This window comes from Eublepharis macularius, chromosome 1, assembly GCF_028583425.1.
Source record: "Eublepharis macularius isolate TG4126 chromosome 1, MPM_Emac_v1.0, whole genome shotgun sequence".
Lineage (NCBI taxonomy): Eukaryota > Metazoa > Chordata > Lepidosauria > Squamata > Eublepharidae > Eublepharis > Eublepharis macularius.
In genome coordinates this window covers 129,085,717-129,104,384 of record NC_072790.1, presented here as the reverse complement: position 1 = coordinate 129,104,384, position 18,668 = coordinate 129,085,717, and the positions used below count along the sequence as shown (strand labels likewise).

Here is an 18,668-nt window from a genome sequence, read left to right as displayed (position 1 = left end):
TTATTTGAAACGAATAAAAAATTAATTTTAATTTTTAATTTCAATTGTTAAAACGAATAAAAAGACTATATTCATTTTATGATACCTATCCCTTCATGCTATGGCTTTAATTAAGCCATGCTCAACATTGCACTGCATTTTTTCCAACCACAACACCAACAGCACAGCAACAAATAAAACAACCATTACAATCACTAAAATGTCTGTCAAAATACTTGTCAAAAATGTTTAAGGCTAAGAAAAAGAAGACAGTGTATAGGGATATTGCCCAGCTTCCCCTACTCTAACACACAGCTCCACCTAAAAGGTTTACATGGTAAATGTATTTAATAAAGACATTTCTGCTCCATATCCTATCCAAGATTCTTATTAGTTTGTCCCATCCTTAGAAATGGTTCTGTTCAATATGTGAACAGTTTCAGGAAGGTCACATTTAGGCCTGAAACATGAAAACTCTTTAATGACTGTAATATGAAATCCAAACTACTAATTTTGGACTCTGCTAATATACAAATCTCAACAACTTTACTGTAGAGTTGGCTGGCTGGCAGTGGTTGCTAGGACGATACATATCTGTGACTTACAGAGGTCTGGTAATAGTGTGGCAGGTTTCAAAAGCAGTAAAAGGCTATTTCTGACCTTCTTAGAGAACCACACAAAGATTCTACAAGACTTTCTCCAAATCCCCTGTGATGTACAGAGGGCTCCAGGCCAAGGACTCAATGGTCATGTGAGGCTAGGAAAAAGAACCAAGTAAGTGTTGGGGAGGGAGCAAGACATGAAGTGAGTATGTGTGTGTGGGGGGGGGGGGAGAGAAAGAATCAGATTAGTGCTAGAGTAGGAGCATGTAAGAGACAGAGATCACTTCCTTGGTTTACAGTCCCCTTCCTTCTTTCTTGCTTAAGGAGAACCACTGATGGGACTTACTCAAGAGCCACGCATCTGCTGCAATCACAGCATTAACAAATCAGTCACTGTATCTTGTCTGTCCTACTCACATATTGGGCAAAACTAAGTATTACCAGTGTACAGTGAAGCTTGTCTCCCAGAATATTTGTGACATGATATTAGTGGGTAGGAAGTCCACTTCCATAAAAGCCATGAAGCCAAAAAAGTGGAGGTGAACATCACATGCCATATAAGGAGGTACAATGGAGAAAAACAACAAGGTGAGACCTAAAGAGCATCCTGCTTGCTGAGATGTAAAACATGGAAACAAAGCAATCTGCATTGGCTAGATCATCAAACAAGGAATAACAAACACTGCTGTGACACCAAAAATAAACAATGCTTTTGTAGTGAGAAAACCAACCATAAATTTCTAAACATGACAGAGAGGCCAGGACAAATGTGTCGCTCTGTTACAATAAATCCATGAAGCAGTTACAAACAATGATTTTCATTTGTTTTCATAAAAGTCATATTGAGTATCAGCTGCAAGATGCTTGGTTGAATATCCTGAGAAGTCAAGTTTTTAGAGGTGGCAAACTTAATTCCTATCTTATTTTACCGCTTGCAAATTAACAATTACTGTAACAATTTTTTTAATTAAAATGTGTTCTATATTTTGCAGCAAATGTCCTTACCTCTTCTGTGTATTCTCTCTTAAGAGGGGCACCAGCTGTCACCTAAAATCACAGACAAGTAGTTAACAAATAATGGTCTAATAATCTGGACCATTACCAAATATTGTTTCATGATTTCAGATTTTGAGACAGCCTTTAAAACTTATGTTTTGACATATTTCTAAGAGCAGAAAATGTCAATATTAATAATTATATTATTGTGATGTATTTTGGCAGCCTACACACTCACAAAATAGTGCAGCTAGTTTCAAAACACTTAAAATATAATCATTACAATTTATACAAGTTTTATGCTGCCATTTTGAAATTAAACATTCTGTTGTAGCAGAGGCAGGCTGTACCAACATATCACATCGCAAATACAAGTTTGTTGAACAACAGGAACACATAAATATTATTTTGTTTAAAACATTTATATGCTACCTGTCCACCCAAGAGACTCCCCAAGCCCTGAGAGAAGAATAAAGCTCAGCTGGCAGGGTGTGGGGTGGGGAGATGATGGCTAAGCATATCATTTGCCACTCCCCCACTACAACTTTGACTCTGGTCTTCTCAAAGAAGTGAGATATAAATGCTCCCAGTCTATCAATCAATCAATTTATCCTGCAACTGCATCATGTTATTCATCAAGGCTGGTGAGACAGATGGGCAAAAGTTCTGCTACTTTCTATCAACCAGTTTGGTGTAGTGTTTGGTGTAGTGTAGTTTGTTGTATTGGTTAGGAGTGTGGGACTGGAGAACCAGGTTTGATTCCTCACTCCTCCACTTGAAGCCAGCTGGGTGACCTTGGGTCAGTCACAGCTTCTAGAAGCTCTCTCAGCCCCACCCACCTCACAGGGTGTTTGTTGTGGGGATAATAATAACATACTTTGTAAACCGCTCTGAGCGGGCGTTAAGTTGTCCTGAAGGGCAGTATATAAATTGAATGTTGTTGTTGTTGTTATCCCTTTGTATGCCTTTTTGGTGTATGTGCAGAGCAACTAAAAGCCACGTAAGACCCATGAAACACTAGAGGAGCCAGAAGGGATGGGGTAGGGGAGAAGAAAATCCCCCAAACTGTCAGTTTGAGGGTTTGTGCCTCCAGAGGATTATGTGGGGTAGGGAGGAAACTGTGTGTCACATTTGCAAATAGTTTCAAGTCTTTTTTTCTGAACATCCTTATTTCTTATCCTGGGACTTAAAAGTTACTGTTTTTTCCCATTTCCCTCATATCTCACATGAAGTCCTAGGGAGGGCAAGGCATTTCTAGAACACAACCCAGGCAGTATCAGAGGGAAAAAGAACTCTAACTTTATCAGAACTGTAGCACGCAGCAACACTAATTTGGCTGTGATAAATTTCCTCATGCATACTTCATTATTTAGAAGCCATATGAGTTCAGTCTGTCAGGTAGAGGTTGGGGTAGAAACCACACTGGTCAAACTTCACATCATACTGCCTATACTCTAACATTATTTCAAACCTTCACAGTCTGGAACTGGAATAGCAGATAATTTCAGTGTTATTTTATGCTGTTAAGAGTCCCTTTTCAAACGGTGATAGAGCCGATTAAGAGATGAATCATTAAATGTCAACTATAATCACACTTGAAGAATGACAATCAGGACAATTGACTCTGGTCCATAGAAGGCTTTTGCCCAGGCACGATATCCCTTCACAAACTCTTCTTCGACGTGTCACTACATACTGCTCTTCTCATTTTTTGCTCACTGCAGTCACTGGACAGCTTGCCAGTATAGGTTACTAGGTGGGGAGATGCAATAAAGGCAAGACTGGAGAAGGTAAGGAAGTTGGGCATGGGCAGTAATGGGACCCAAAGGAGGCAGTAAAGAGAAAAGAGATGCTTCAGAAGGGCCTTGCTGGGAAGTCCTGTGGAGTAGTGAGGGAGAGGAGTCTTTACTGGGTTTGCTCTCCCTCTACCTGCCTACTTACGAAGGGCTATTAAGCAAATCTAATTACTAATCTTTGCTTTGACATCTTGTTCTTTGACAGATCTGGAGCACAACAGTTGCTTAAAATCAATTACTAACGGGTATAAATCTACAAAGCTGCATTTGACAATCTTTTAGCATGGTAATAAGGAAGTACAAAAAGTCAACAAAATCCAGTTCCTTAGATCCAGCATTACATCTCAACTGGAAAGCTGAAAGGAGCGGGAATGAGCAGAAATATTCATGGACTAGAAAAAGAAAAAAGTACGTTCCAACTTATGAACTGCACGGTCAGCTGCTTTCCATGCTGAGACTTGAGTGCTTCTTTTGGCCAAACCAAGAAGCCAAAACATGTTTCCATGGCTGTACTCAGTCTGCACAGAAGTATTCAAAATGCAGAATATTAAACACGTTTATCCATGTTCTGTGTTTTTTCCTGCAATACTAAGAAATATATCCCCAAATTCCTGCAAACTGTGAAGGTTGAGTGGTTAGTTGCAAAAGTCCTATTTGTTTCTACCCTGCTTATGTATCTCTAGAAGGTGTGCAGGGCATATGAAATAACAGTAGAGCTACATTTCAAAACATACTCACATAGCAGTAGGTGCCATTGAAATCAATGGGACTTTACTTCTGAGTAAACATGGTTAGGATCATGCTGTAGGTAAGAGAGCGAGTTTGCAAAATATTAAGCGGAAAAAGTAATTAGCAGAAGGATTTTAAAAAGAGAGAGATGGCAGGTGTGAGGGAGCTTCAGTATGAATATGGATGTCCACGTATGAAGCAGAGAAGCAGCTCCTGTAGGGAATGGAGGGTGTAGCAGTGAGAATGTGCAAAAAAAGAAAAAAGCAGAGGAGGCAATGATGAAATATTTAAAAACTACATACTTTATGCCAGATGCAAAAGCAGAAAGGGGATGCCCTGAAGGGAAAAGCAGACTAACTGCATATGACCAAAAGATAGCACACAAGATAAATCAAAATTCTGTATCAGCAGAAGATGACTGGACTATGAACAGCAACAGCCAGTGGAAGAGGGTGCAAAAGCTGAGCAGAAGAGAAGAGAGAAAACCACCAGGCTCCAATTCCAACAAGACTTTCAGCTTAAGAAATGAAAAGAAGTCATAACCAAAGATGAAAGCCAGACTGCATGCTTGGGTGACAGACTAAAAAAAAATGGAAGAAAATTGCAAGAGAAAGAAAGCTCAAGCCTTGAGTGCTGCTGCGATCCAGATCCAAAGATGCTAAAGAGATAGCACACACCCAGGCCAAGTAAAATACTTTTCAACTCTGTAAATTTCAGTAACTCCTTCCTATAAAAATAAAAATAGTTGACTAATAAGACCATAGTTAGCAGCACTCAATTGGAGAAATGAGAGAACAGCAAATAGAAAGTTAAGCGCTGACAACATGGAAAAATGGTACGCTGAAACTATGGAACGCTATGAGTTTACCCATTTCAAAATCAAGAACAATACTAGGCCATAAAGTGATAAGGACCAAACCCTGGGTTAGAACAGAGTGAGAAAGAAAGGAGACTGCAAACAGACTCCATTCCCCTTCCAACATGTTAATCGTTTTTAGAACACCCCTCATTTATATATCCAAGGCAAATAATCTCCAAGGATAATGCCACAGAGGATTTCTGTATAATGAAAGACAGTGCAACAAGCATGTCTGTCAACTGTCCTACAGAGCAAGCTATTCCAACAAATTTTAAAACTAAAACGTTTATACGTTATCTCAAATGATAAGGCCTCTTTTTTAACCTGAGGGAGTTCCAATGATTTATTATTTGTTTTATTAAGTAAGTACAGAAACTTACATTTGGCCCACCTCCATGCATCTTCAGTGCTCTCACTGTAGCAACAAGCACAACCACACTGGGAACCAAGCCAGACGCTCTGCATTTGATGTTGAAAAATTTCTCCATCCCAATATCAGCACCAAAACCAGCTTCAGTCACTGTAAGGGTGAATGTAAACAAAGCGGGATGAACTTTCATTTCCCAGTTGTCAGAACCCAGACGTCAGATGCATGCCTGGAGCTCCATGTGTGGAGGGATTTTTCCTTTCTCTTTCATGAGTGGCAAGATGCTTGGCATAAATCTTGAGGGGGGGTATGATTAATTGTTTTCTAAAGATTAGAGTGGGAAACTCCTCCAGATATGGAGGTCTGGATCACTTCATAAGCACCTGTTTCACACAAACGTATGCAGAGAAAGGTTAGATTCCTTATGGTTAGCAAACCTGCAGAATACAGTCTTGGTTTTTTTCTCTCTCTGACAATGAATAAATTAATGGATTATATTTCATACTATTCAATCTGTGCTGTTTTAAACTACCAATACCTGACTGCATCTTGCAAATTTTCACATTTTAGCCACCCAATCTCACACAGTGTATATGCGTGATCCCAGATTTGTGGAATCAGTTGGAAACAGTTTTTATGACTATGCTTCAAATGGCTTTGACTTGACAAACGTAAATGTGTTGTCACACAGATCTTCTACATTATGTTGCAATTCACCACCTGACTGGCCACAGGAAGATTTAGCAGTGGGGATAGACACTCAGCATGTGGGAAGGTGCAGTCTAGATTGTGCCCACAACATGAAACAGGCCACACACAGAAACTGTTTCAGTGAGATTCCATGTGCCTGGCACAGCATGGATATAGTCCTGAGAGAGTTTTTTAAAAAGCGTTTTTTCCCCATCACTTGAATGTGCAGAATATTTCATATACGTTTCTTGGGAAGTTATCTTATATGAAGTGTTGCAAACAAGAATCAGTTATTTAATTGAACTCAGAGGGAATATCTGTTGCATTTCTTGTTCACTGCTATATATACATCACTCTTTTTTTTTGCATTATTCTGAATGGTGGAAAGGATGAGTTAAATAATTTTTTATTTTAAATAAATTTGAATTGCCAATGTATCTCACACTTACATCAACATAAGTCCAATTTGCCCCAGCGTAGCTCCCCTGTCAGGCTGGTGCGCTGGTGATGCCCCACCATGGCCAGCTACCAGTGGGCCTTGGCCATAAATCCCTGTGCCAGCATGAAAGTGGGAGGGCTTGGGGGGCAGGCTAGGAGTTAGTTGGCTTCTTAAGCCACTCCAGGCTAAGTAACGTCCACAAACAGTGGTGGACAGTTACGCCATGAAAAAAGATGGAGAAACCCATAGGATCCCATGCAAATGGAAAAGCCAGCTCTCCCACCACCACCCACTGCCCTTTTCCAGATAGCCTGGGGGAGCGACTACAGCTGCAACCAATCCTCTTCAGCCCCAGCAGCAGCCAAGTCCCCTCCCCAGCACACTATCACAGCCCCCCATCCTACATAAACGCCAGCCAGGACAGGACAGGACGTGACAGAACATTCAATTTATATACCGCCCTTCAGGACAACTTAACGCCCACTCAGAGCAGTTTACAAAGTATGGTATTATTATCCCCACAACAATCACCCTGTGAGGTGGGTGGGGCTGAGAGAGCTCTGGAAGAGCTGTGACTGACCCAAGCTCACCTAGCTGGCTTTAAGTGGAGGAGTCAGAAATCAAACCCAGTTCTCCAGATTGTTTTCTTTCTTTATTTAGTCCACCTTTCTCACTGAGACTCAAGGCAGATTACATAGTGTTGAGATTAGTACAGTCAGTATCAAGGACAATTTCATAAACAATGCCATATAAACACAAGGCTACAAAGACATAACATTAGCAAGAATCCAATACAGAGTTGAAAAAATGTTGAAACAGAACAGAAGCAATTCTAGGGCTGACATAGGAGCACATATTTAAAGCAACAGATAGTACATAAGGTAACATAGTGGTGAAGTCTATGGTCCCTAACTCACTAGCGGAGCGTATGAGACCCTCCATACAATAGAAAACCTTTTTTGAATAATTTGATTTTCCATTGTTTGTGGAAAACTAGGAGAGGGGGGGCTCTCCTGACTTCCTCAGGCAGGCTGTTCCACAGGGTAGGGGCCACCACAGAGAAGGCCCATGTACGGGCTGCTGTTGATTTCACCCATGTGCAGGGTGGCACCTGCAGGAGACCCTGTTCAGATGAGCGAAATTGGCATGGAGGAACATAGGGAGGGCGGCGATCTTGTAGGAATGCTGGACCAAGGCCATGAAGAGCTTTGTGTGTGCTAGCCAATACCTTGAACTGGCTACTGATAGGTAGCCAGTGGGATGACTGAAGAATGGGAATGATGTTCATGCTCCTTCTCATTCCTGATAACAGTCGCACCACAGCGTTTTGTACCTATTGAAGTCTTCTAGTTAACTTAGATGGGAGACCTATGTATAGTGCATTACAGTAGTCAAGCCTTGATGTTACCATAGCATGGATCCAGATAGCCAAGTCGGCCACATTGAGGTAAGAAGCCATCTTCCAGGCTAGAATAAGGTTGTAGAAAGCATTTTTTGTGGCTGCATTAACTTGTTTTTCTAGTAGTAGCATTGGATCCAGTATAACCCTCTAGGCTCTAAACTGAGTTTGCAAGGGTCAAATGAACTTCAGTGGAAGTGGGGCATATAATGTCCTTTAAGATCTCTGCCTTCCCAACAAGCATCACTTCTGTCTTGTCTGGGTTCAATTTCAATTTGTTCATTTTCAGCCATTTGTCCACAGCTGTCAGGTAGCGATACAAGATTTTTACTGCATCCTGTGGGAACTTGGATAGTGAGATATAGAGTTGGGTGTCATCTGCATATTGGTGACATCCAGCTCCATAGTTGCAAATGAGTTGTCCTAAATGCTTTACGTAGAGGTTGAATAACATGGGAAATAAGATTGCACCCTGAGGAACCCTGCAAGATAGCTCCCATTCTGGAGATAGCTTGTCTCCGATGGCAACCCTTTGAGTCCATTCCATGAGAAACGATTTAAACCAGTCCAGGGCACATCCTTTGATGTCCACTTCTGTCTCTAAACACTTCAACAGGATGGCATGGTCTACTGTGTCAAATGCTGCCGATAGATCCAATAGAAGTAATAAGGAGGCATGGCCTTTGTCTATTATCAGACAGAGATCATCCTCTAATGCTACTATTGCTGCTTCTGTCCCATGCCCTGGTCTGAATCCAGACTGGAAAGGTCTAGAGTGCTAGAGTTTTCCAAGAAGATCTGGAGTTGGTCAGCTACCGTTCTCTCAATCATTTTGCCCAGAAAGGGCAGATTAGAGACTGGGCGATAATTGACCACATCATTTTTGTCTAGGGATGGTTTTTTAATTAGTAGATGGATAACTGCCTGTTTGAGCAGCTGGGGGCAGATGCCCTGAGTTAGCAATTGATTTACAATAGACCTCAGTGGTTCGTTTATGTGGTCCTTACTTGATTTTAGCAGACAAGATGGATGGATAAGGATCAAGACTCAAGTAGTGGCTTTCACAGATGTCAGGATCCTGTCAAGATCTGTCATTGTAATTGGTTTAAGGCAGTCTAGATTTAAACCAGACGGAGCATTAAGCATTTTTAATGCTTAATGATTAGAGTCCTGCCACTCTTAATCACTACACCAAACTGGCTCATGAACTCAGTAAGTTGGGGGCGTGGCATGGGGTTCTGTCTCAGAGCTCTCTGCAATGTGGACTCAGACCATGAGGCACCTTGGTGGCAGGAAAAGCACAGAGTGGGCACGTCACAAAACTCGGTGAGCACATGGCACTTGCGCTCCTGGGGGAGAGCAAAGTCCAAGTAAACCCAAATAAACTAAACCTTCTGCTTTGCTTCAATTTTACATTCCTATGAACATTCTACTAAAGCAGGGAGAAGCAGTAAGGCAGCTTCAGGAAGGTTCTTTTGGTTCACCTTCCGACATGTTTTAAATGGCCAGAATCTTAACTTTTATGGCATTTCTTTCCAGGATCTTCTGCAGGATAGGAAAGGATACTTTACTGTGGATTTGAACTTTTCTCTACCCACAAAGGACAGTTTCCAAAAGCATTCATGCACAAATTAGTTTAGAAAACTCAAGGAATAGAAAGTTTGTTTTAGTGTTTGAAAATGTTACTTACAAACTGTGGTAACACTATGATTTGAGCAGGGGAGAGATTGCACAGCAGTTCTTATAGTAATCCACATTTGGATTACTCTTTGCTGCCCTCCACCTTGCCAATTTGGTTCGGGCAGTTAAGAGGAAACTTTAGGTTGGGACTTTTAGGTAGGTATGTGGTTGCAATCTACCCTGAGCCTGCTGGTGTGGGGAGGGCGGAATATAAGTTGAATGAACGAACAAAAGAACAAAAGAACAAACAAACAAACGAACAAACAAACATTAGGGGTGTGTGTGTGTGTGTGTTGGGGAGAGAATCTGACTCAACATTTTATTTTTAAAAATATGTATTAAGGGCTTATCTCAACAGGGAACCAAATTTCTTACTGTAAAGACTTAAGTAGAACAAACATGAACTTAGGACTGCTAGTACTACAACTTCTGAGAGAGGAAGGAAACAGGATGCAGTATAAAGGTGCTAGGACGAAGGCAACCAACTACAAAGGAAATAAAACAGAGTAAATGTGAAGATAAAGCAATATGCCAAATCCATGTACTCTGAAACATGTTTGTGCTCAGATATTCAGCACAATCACTTTTCTATGATTTCCTGCTTTCAAATCACAGTGCCAATGAAAACATAAACTAGTAGAGGCCAAAAAGGCAAGAAAGATTCATTAGATTTGATTTTGTAATTACAATTATTTATGTGCTTCTTACTGAGAGAAACCCCTGCTTCATTTCACGGTTCTCTCACATCCAAAAAAATTATAGGGCAAAATCCTGCCCTATTTTAAAATGATTTCAACAGGAAAGAGTTAAGCACATGCCTGATATTTCTATTTAAATCAAAGGGGTTTACACAGTGCCATCCTAAACAGTTATTCCACACTAAGTCCATTGATCACAATGGAATTAGACTGGCATACACTGCATAGGATTGCATTGTCAAACAACTTAAATTTGTTGATTTGTTTATAATTAATTTTAGGTAGGCCAATTTTCCTTACAATCCCATAACCAATCACTAGGAAAATGCAGACTTCAGACTTTCACCCCTTTACAGCCTGCAAGTATTTATTTATACATTTACTTCATTTATACCCCACCTTTTCCCCCACTGGGACCCAAAGTGGCTTACATTGTTCTCCTCTCCTGTATTTTATCCTCACGGCAACCCTTTGAGGAAGGCTGGGCTGAGAGTGTGTGGCTGGCTCAAGGTCACCCAGTCAGCTTCCATGGCAAAGCAGGGATACCCAGATCCTAATCTGACACTTTAACCACTACAACTAACCACTAACCACTACAACTAGCAGCAAAACAATGTTGCTTTTTTTGTTTTTTATTAGTATTGCTGTATCCAAGGAGAAGTTTCTAAAGGACACAGATAGAAAAATAAGTAGAAGTCTAGAATTGTAAGAATAGTGAGAGACTAATTGATAGAAGGAAAAAAGAAAGACAAAAGTAAGTGCCTTAAACAAATTTATTACAATAGATACTGTACACTGAAAAACATAATCCCACTTGGGCTTTCTGGTGAGATATCTGCTGCACTCTTCACCCAACATTTTGAAGAGTTAAGATTTGTGGTTTATATTGCCCATTCTCTCAATGGAATTATTAACATGCTCTTGGGAAATAAACTTTTTCTTTTTACGGAACACTGCATTGTCAAAATAAAAATCAGAACAAACAATCTGCTGACCAAAGGAGCTGAACAGATTTCACATCTCATATATATAGCTGGAAGCCCTACAAGAATAGGCCACAGGTTTAAGTCTACAAGGCTACAAAATGGAGCTGCAATAAGAAAATTCATTTAACCCATAACTAAATCCCTTGTAAACAGAGGCTGATGAAACTGATCTTCCTGTAGTCTACATTTACTATCAACACATCTAAATCAAAATAAAGTGCACATACTGGAAGAATCTGAGAAACATGCATAGTAGGCTAAAGTTTCAGGACATTGGAATGGTGGAAAGAAATTCCAGAACAATGCAAAAGGAAATGGAAATTTTGAATTGCAAGCTGCTAGCTGCTCCCATGATATAAACATATCTGTCCTGGTGCAGCTGTCAGCAAGGAAACTCTGGAAAGGAAGAGTTCAAAGTCAAAGAAGCACATGAACTCTGTCCCAGTGGATCCAAGGCAGTTTGGTTGAGATGCAATGCTTGGGCATTCTGCAAGTGACAAAACACCAGCTGCCAGAATAAACTGGGATGGATCATGTATCATCTGATAGGACACCACATTTTTGTTACTGCAGCAAGGGTGAATGAACTAGCTGTTTATACAATGTGACCTGAAAAAAATCCCTCTGTATTAAACTAACTGTGAATTTCATGCTCTCAGATCTACTCCAATGTTCCCTATCATTTCATGAATCTCCTCTTCAACACTCGACTTAGCCACTGCCTAAAATTTTCTGAGATGCTCATGATCCTATACTCAAATTTTAACTGTCTTAATTCCTGTTTGTGCAGCTAGAAAAATACATGTAACCTTTGACCCCCAGACATCATTACATAACTGCAAAGCATTTCCCTTTCAACAACCCTTTCAATGACCCTTTAGCCATATAATGTTATAATATTGTATTGTAATATTTTTATGGAAGCCATACAATATTATTACTCACATGTTAATGAGATAGCTTAATGACACCCAAGATGAAATTTGAACCACAGGCTTCTTGTGTTACAGCTCTTGACAAGTATTCTACATTAACAGAACAATCCTAAACAAGTTTCCTCAGTCAGAGTCCTACCAAAGTCTACTCAATAGAGCTTACACTCAGGAAAGTGTTCTTGAGGTGATTCTGTTAATCTATGTTGCAGTCTAACAACAGATTTGTGTAGCCTAAGGATAGGAAACTATGGTGCTGCTTCTTGGAGAACTCACACATAAAGATGACCCAGAGGCAACACTGTGTAAAAAAACTGATAATAAAAACAACAACAGTATATACTGCTCTCCGCCCTGTCAGAGAAGTGAACGCAGTCAGTGTTGTTATTATCCCCACAATATAGCTGGGGAACTGAGGCTGAGAGGAGTGGCTTACCCAAGGTCACATGTTGAGGTCATGCCAGTAGAGGTATTCAAACTAGCAGAGTGCTGACCTGCAACCCAACCACTTAAGCCCTACACTACAGCATACATTGCCCTTCATCCAATGAGCACAGAGGCTTCCTAAGCAGTCTCACATTCAGGTACTTCTCATGCACCAATCTACTTAGATTCAGACATGATTTTCTGATTATTTTGCCATATGCATTTTCAATCTCCAAGCCTACCCAGCCTGGCCATCTTAATGCTGGCCAGTAGGTTTCATTCTGAAGTGGCTATGGGGATGTAGCAAGGGGAAGCTCCATGGTGGGTTTTCCCCTTGGTAGGTTCACTGCTCCCCACTGCAGATGGCAATTACCTACTTGTACCAGTCCTGCACATCTATGAGACATTCCACAAACGCAAAGCTGAATTATTCAAGAGGGATTTTTAGTAAGATAAGAGGGCTGTACTGTAGGGAAGTGGTCTCAAAGAGATTCCTTAGTAAAGGGATAGGGAGGGACTATAGACTTTACTATTATTGCTGCAAGTATGATCCTGCTGGGTAGTTCCTATGTTGTTTAAAACATCAGTCTTAGAATTGCTTATGCTCTGTTTCAGCATTTCTTCAACTCTATAGTTGAAGAGAGCCAGTTTGCTGTAGTGGTTAAAGAAGAGTGTGGGACTCTAATCTGGAGAACCAGGTTTGATTCCCCACTCTTCCACTTGAAGCCAGCTGGGTGACCTTGGGCTAGTCAGTTCTCTGGAGCTCTCTCAGCCCCACACACCTCACAGGATGATTGTTATGTGGATAACAACATAGGTAACAACTTGGAGGTTTGTGTGAGTACAAAAAAAAAAGAAGTTAGATCCCTCTCCCCTTCTATTCCACCACTCAGTTTTGTTTTTTATAAAAAATAAAATTTAGATGGAAAAATGCACACAGTTGCAGGTCACGTCTATGTGATTTACTCCACCATTTTTCTGATGGTACCTGTAAGTCTGCAACATGGATTGTTGATCATCTGTGGTCCCTCAGCACTTGCTCTTTGACAATGCCATATGGTGTGGCAGCATATGCTCTAAAGTGCTAAGCTAGAAAATTCCACAGTGCTGACTACTATAATCAGACACACAGCGTTACTTTTTCACACAACATGGGAAAATTCTAGTCTTCTCAATCAAATACATAAAATGTCTAACATTCAGATAGGTCAGTGGATGTTCTAACAAAACTTAACTATCACATGAAGTTCTTCTAATGAAAGCTGAAGGTTTTATAGACAGAGAGGAAACAGATAAAGATTTGTCCAGCTACAACAGTTCCTTGTACAAACAGAGCCACTTCAATGCTTAGGAATCTTCTGGCTGCTTATTTCCTGTTAATTCTTATATTTTCCACTCTTGCATTATCTTCAGAACACAGGAAATGATGTTGTTAAAAGATACTCATACACATGTCTGGAGTACAGGCCCAATTTCATATTTGGATGTGCAAAATGCAGAGAACCTTAACCAAAAACTGACAAATGAAGTAAAGATATACTATATATTTCATGGCTATACTATATATTTCATGGCTTGGCAGAATATATGAGATAAAAATGAACGTGGTGCCCAGATTACCTTTTCTGTTCTTAAATATGCCCTTGATCACTAAATCATCAATTACAGTGATGATTCAGGAATTTATATGGGCAAAGAAACCTCCTAGAATCTCTAAGAAAACAATCTCTAATCTCTAAGAAAAATCTCTAAGAAGCTAAAAGGAACATTGAACCTCCCAAATGCTAATTTGTATTGAAAAGCAGCAAGGAATTGAAACATGTGACTGGTTTACAACATGGAAACATAATCTAATGTTGGATTCATTCTTAGGTCACATTAGGTAGTCTAGTTTGGTTTCAAGAAAGAGCTAGAATGGTTAAGGTTGTTTCAGCCAGAGACACAACAATTATAATTGGAAGAATATATAAACATTTTTTAAGTCCAGGCTTGTCTTCCTTTGAAACGTGCTCTGTATAATGAACAATTATTGGACATTACGATTCTGGGAGCTGTAACACTGTGAAAGAATTCAAGTTGGCTACATTAGAGACTATCTATAAATACAGGGAATTTTTGGCAAATAGAGAGAACAGAACTTATGGAAGAAAGAGTCTGCTTAGGATAACAGAACACAAGGCAGAGCTGCTGGGGTGGGGGTGGTCTGCACCTGCTGCCAGTCAACGGGATTTTTCCAAGGTCATCCCCCCCCCGGGGGGGACAATATTATACAAGATCTAATAGCTTAGTTAATAAAAACCTCTGGTACATTTTTTGAGAAATGAACTATGTTGCTTATATGGTGGAACGCAGAAGTCTAGGATAAGATTGTACCTTGTGTTTACCTTGGCCAGATATAACAGGTGGATTACTGGCTGTCTTTGTATAAGTACTTCATATGGAATGGAATCACATTTTGTCATATGCATTATATGTAATCAGATGGGATTAATGATGTTTTCTCTTTGATAACTGGTATGTTATCTATTGGCATTTTGTAAGCAATTTGTAAATAATAATAAACTCAGACTCACTGGACCACTACAGAAAAATATGATACTGCTATAGTACTTAAAAGGCTACAATCCTAAGGATACCTCCCAGGTCTGAAGAGATCTATTTAAGATTGCTCCCAAAGGTGCCTCAACTTTTTACACACAATCATCAGTGGAAGAAATAATAAGCAAAACAGCATATCCAGCAATTGTTTTGAACAATCTTTATAGCGGTAAAAAAAAAATCTAATCACATACTAACTTTAGGTTCTTTCAAGCTGAAATTTGTTTTCCTTTTTTTCTAGCTTATCACTACCAAAGAAATATTGGCATGTTGTACTTTTGCAAAAGGAAAGGAAATCCTCCCTTTTGGTGATGTTGTAAAAAGATATCCTGTGGTGCCAAACATGCATAGTTCAGGCATAATGATAAACCATGGCTTGCCAATATGTAAATGAGCTTAAAATAGGCTCCCATCCCACCAACCCCCTCCCATGCACATGGCTAGCTAATTCACTGTTCCCCTTTTTTCAGCAAATACTTGCTGTTATGTCTGAGCTGGCAAGTTCATGGTTTCTATGCAAGCTCTCCAACCTTGCAGTTTTAATTTTACCATATCTCAGAATTTTAAATTCTGCTGCTGAACCGTATGGTTATTTTTATTGTGATATTAATTATTTTCAAGAATATGAACATGAACAGATATTCCATAACATGCACAATGCAACTGAACACCCACAATCTACCTACACATCTTGATCTGTGAAAGGTAGCCTTCAGGTTGGTGTATATAACTTCCCCAAAGACTTTCATACTGCAACTTCTCTTTTGTAAAGATCAGTCCCTGAATATTAAATATAAGGCACTCTGAGGGGGAAGTAGATTAATGATATGTATATTGTAGTAGTTACTTGGTAGTAGAGGTTGCAACCTTGGAGAGGCTTGCATCCCAAGATCACAGGATCCAATCAGCTGACTATCAAGATATTCTCCTTTGCAATGGGAAAATATTGGAAAAGGAGGAGCCAAAATATTTGCTCATCAAATGTACATGTCCAATGATGTATGTACAGGCTGCAGTTTGCTGTTCACAGACTGCAGCACAGCATCAGAATGATCAATGACTGTATTGTTTGGTGCAAGCATCCAAGACCCAATAGCCAAGTCATCAATCACAGCAGAGCATGGTTACATCCCAATTCACATCACAGGCTGAATCATGCTGCTGAGTACCTCAACATGCTCCTTTCCTGCCTGTTTCTTTCTTAGCAGCATCAAAAAGATTTGGAAGAGAGACTTTCCTCATATTCTGGTAACACTCTATTGCAAAATAAAACCACATTCAGTCACAGGGCTGCTGCCTGAGGAAGTCAGAAGAGCCCCACTCTCCTGGCTTTCTGTAAACGATGCAAAACCGAACTATTCAAAAAGGCTTTTTACTCAAATGGGAGGGTTGCATTGTACGGATGGGGTCTCAAGTGCTTCACTAACAAGTTGGGGATCATAGACTTCATCACCATTTTTTGCCTAATATATTATCTGCTGCTTTAAATATATACTCCCATGTACAACCATCGCTCCATGGCCGTCGTCACACGGGCATCTCTTCCGTTAAATTTACAGCATATAGCGTCCTACCTGTTATCGGCACAGTAACGTTTCTTTGGGTCACCTAACGGCTCTTCACGCCACCAGCTGTCCACACCGAAGCACTCTGTTCTGTTCTCTCTAACCGCGCAGAAGCAGCTCCTCCCCCTTTTTTAAAAAATTATTCTGGCGTTTAATTCCGCTATAACGGAATAACAGCATATAAATATTCCATTAGAGCAAAGCATTACGACCCTTTTGTTTTTCCAACTTTGAAATTATATAAATAGCCCTTTGCCCGCAGAAAACTCCCCGTCTGGCGTGATCGCCATCTCTGAAGACTCTGCCATGGCGATTGAGTCATTTTTACTTCAGCAGAAAGTTTGCATTGTGTTATGTCGCTATGGCGTTATAAGGACATAATAAAATTTTAAAAAGGGGAGTCGCAGGAAGAAATGGATTCTGGGATTGAAGGGAGGGCATAGGACGTTGCGAGGCGAAATACATCGATGTGAGGCATTCACACTGAGGCACAAAATAGTGTGACTATCAAGCCCAAAGCAGAATAGAGAAAATCGCTACAGTGTTGGAATAAGGTGGGTGTTTGCCGGGAAATAGCGCCATTTTAGCGCTAAATAAAAGCCCGTGTGACGACGGCCCATGTTGTCTAATGTTAGTCCTAGAATTGATTATATTTTGCTCTCTACTATGTCTTGGATCCTTGCTAATGCTATGTCTTTAAACTTGTATACGTTTACCTTATGATATTGTTTTGAAACGTACTTACTTGATACTTATTGTATTAACCTTATACTGTATAATCCGCCTTGAGTTTCAGTGAGAAAGGTGGACTAAAAATGACGTAAATAAAAATAAAATAATAAATAAACCTGTATCCCACGATCCGTATATGGAATGGGAAGTTTTCCCATTCTTCTTTGTTCCTGCAGTTCCTTCAACCTCCCAGAAATGTTACTCCCAAGATTGTAGGACCTGTGTAGAAAAACAGATCAGAGGGCTGGAGGAGGGACAAGGGTGTGAAACTGGTCCTTCTCTCTCTTCCACAAACTGATCTATGCTGAGGAAAAGGGCAATTTCATCCCCTTGTTCTTTCTCACTTCAGCACCCCCTGTGGGTCCCAGGAGTCCAGGAATGATCTTTCCGTGGATTGGAAGGGATGGCAGGAACAGAGAGAAATGAAGGAAACCAGATGGTATGGGCAAATGTTGTGTGTTTCTGCCCCCTCTTTGCTCAGTGATATTTTCTAAGGTTCCAAATGCAGCATACGACTCTGCATTAATATAGCAACATATTAAATAATGGCATAGCCAAAAAGGGTCAGGAAATGGTTTCTTAGAACTCTCATTTCATACTGAGAGCCAAACTATGCTGCATACCTATATGGTCAAAACAGCCCTTGAACTCCTTTTTGGAATGACAAACTACATTAGGTGAGGGTGACTGGAAACAGGCAAATATCTTTTTCTGCACACCATTTGTAGCTCCAAAACATGGATTCAATGACAGGGTTTCTAACTCAAAATACCACCTTCTAGCTTGACTAACTTGTTCCAATTTTCTTCCTTAATTATTACAATATACTTTCTGTCCTAGCTTGACTAAGCCGAATTGCCTTTAGATTTCCGTATGTCCAGGATGGTTTATATGAAACCAAGTTGGTGAAATGAAGAGCAGCCATTACTAGTTTCACCTCATGCATAAATAATAGGATCAAGGGAAATCCATCCTTCTGTGAATTGATAGGAGTAAGTTATGAGAAACAGGACTTTGACAGTGCTGCTGGGTTTGATTTATGAATTCTTAAGAAGAGAAAGAGAGAGGCTGGCCCTAGCCTGTGGGAGACAAAGAATTTCCCTGTGTTAGCTGCATTTCAGATTTGGGAAAAATCTGCTGAAATGGCTTACATTAGGCCTATAAATTATAATGAAAGATGGCACTAGAGTGATGT

At 40.1% G+C, this 18,668-nt stretch overlaps 1 protein-coding gene across 2 annotated transcripts in view; it reads right to left on the bottom strand.

The window, feature by feature from the left end:
* MTHFD1L (methylenetetrahydrofolate dehydrogenase (NADP+ dependent) 1 like) overlaps positions 1-18,668 on the bottom strand; it is a 253,352-nt gene that overhangs the window by 128,011 nt on the left and 106,673 nt on the right. For both annotated transcript variants that reach the window (XM_054988191.1, XM_054988183.1), the window contains exons 21-22: positions 5,342-5,481; positions 1,587-1,628 (exon numbers count right to left, since the gene is read on the bottom strand). In XM_054988191.1, coding sequence (XP_054844166.1) covers positions 1,587-1,628; positions 5,342-5,481 — 182 coding nt within the window. The remainder of the gene's footprint in view (positions 1-1,586; positions 1,629-5,341; positions 5,482-18,668) is intronic.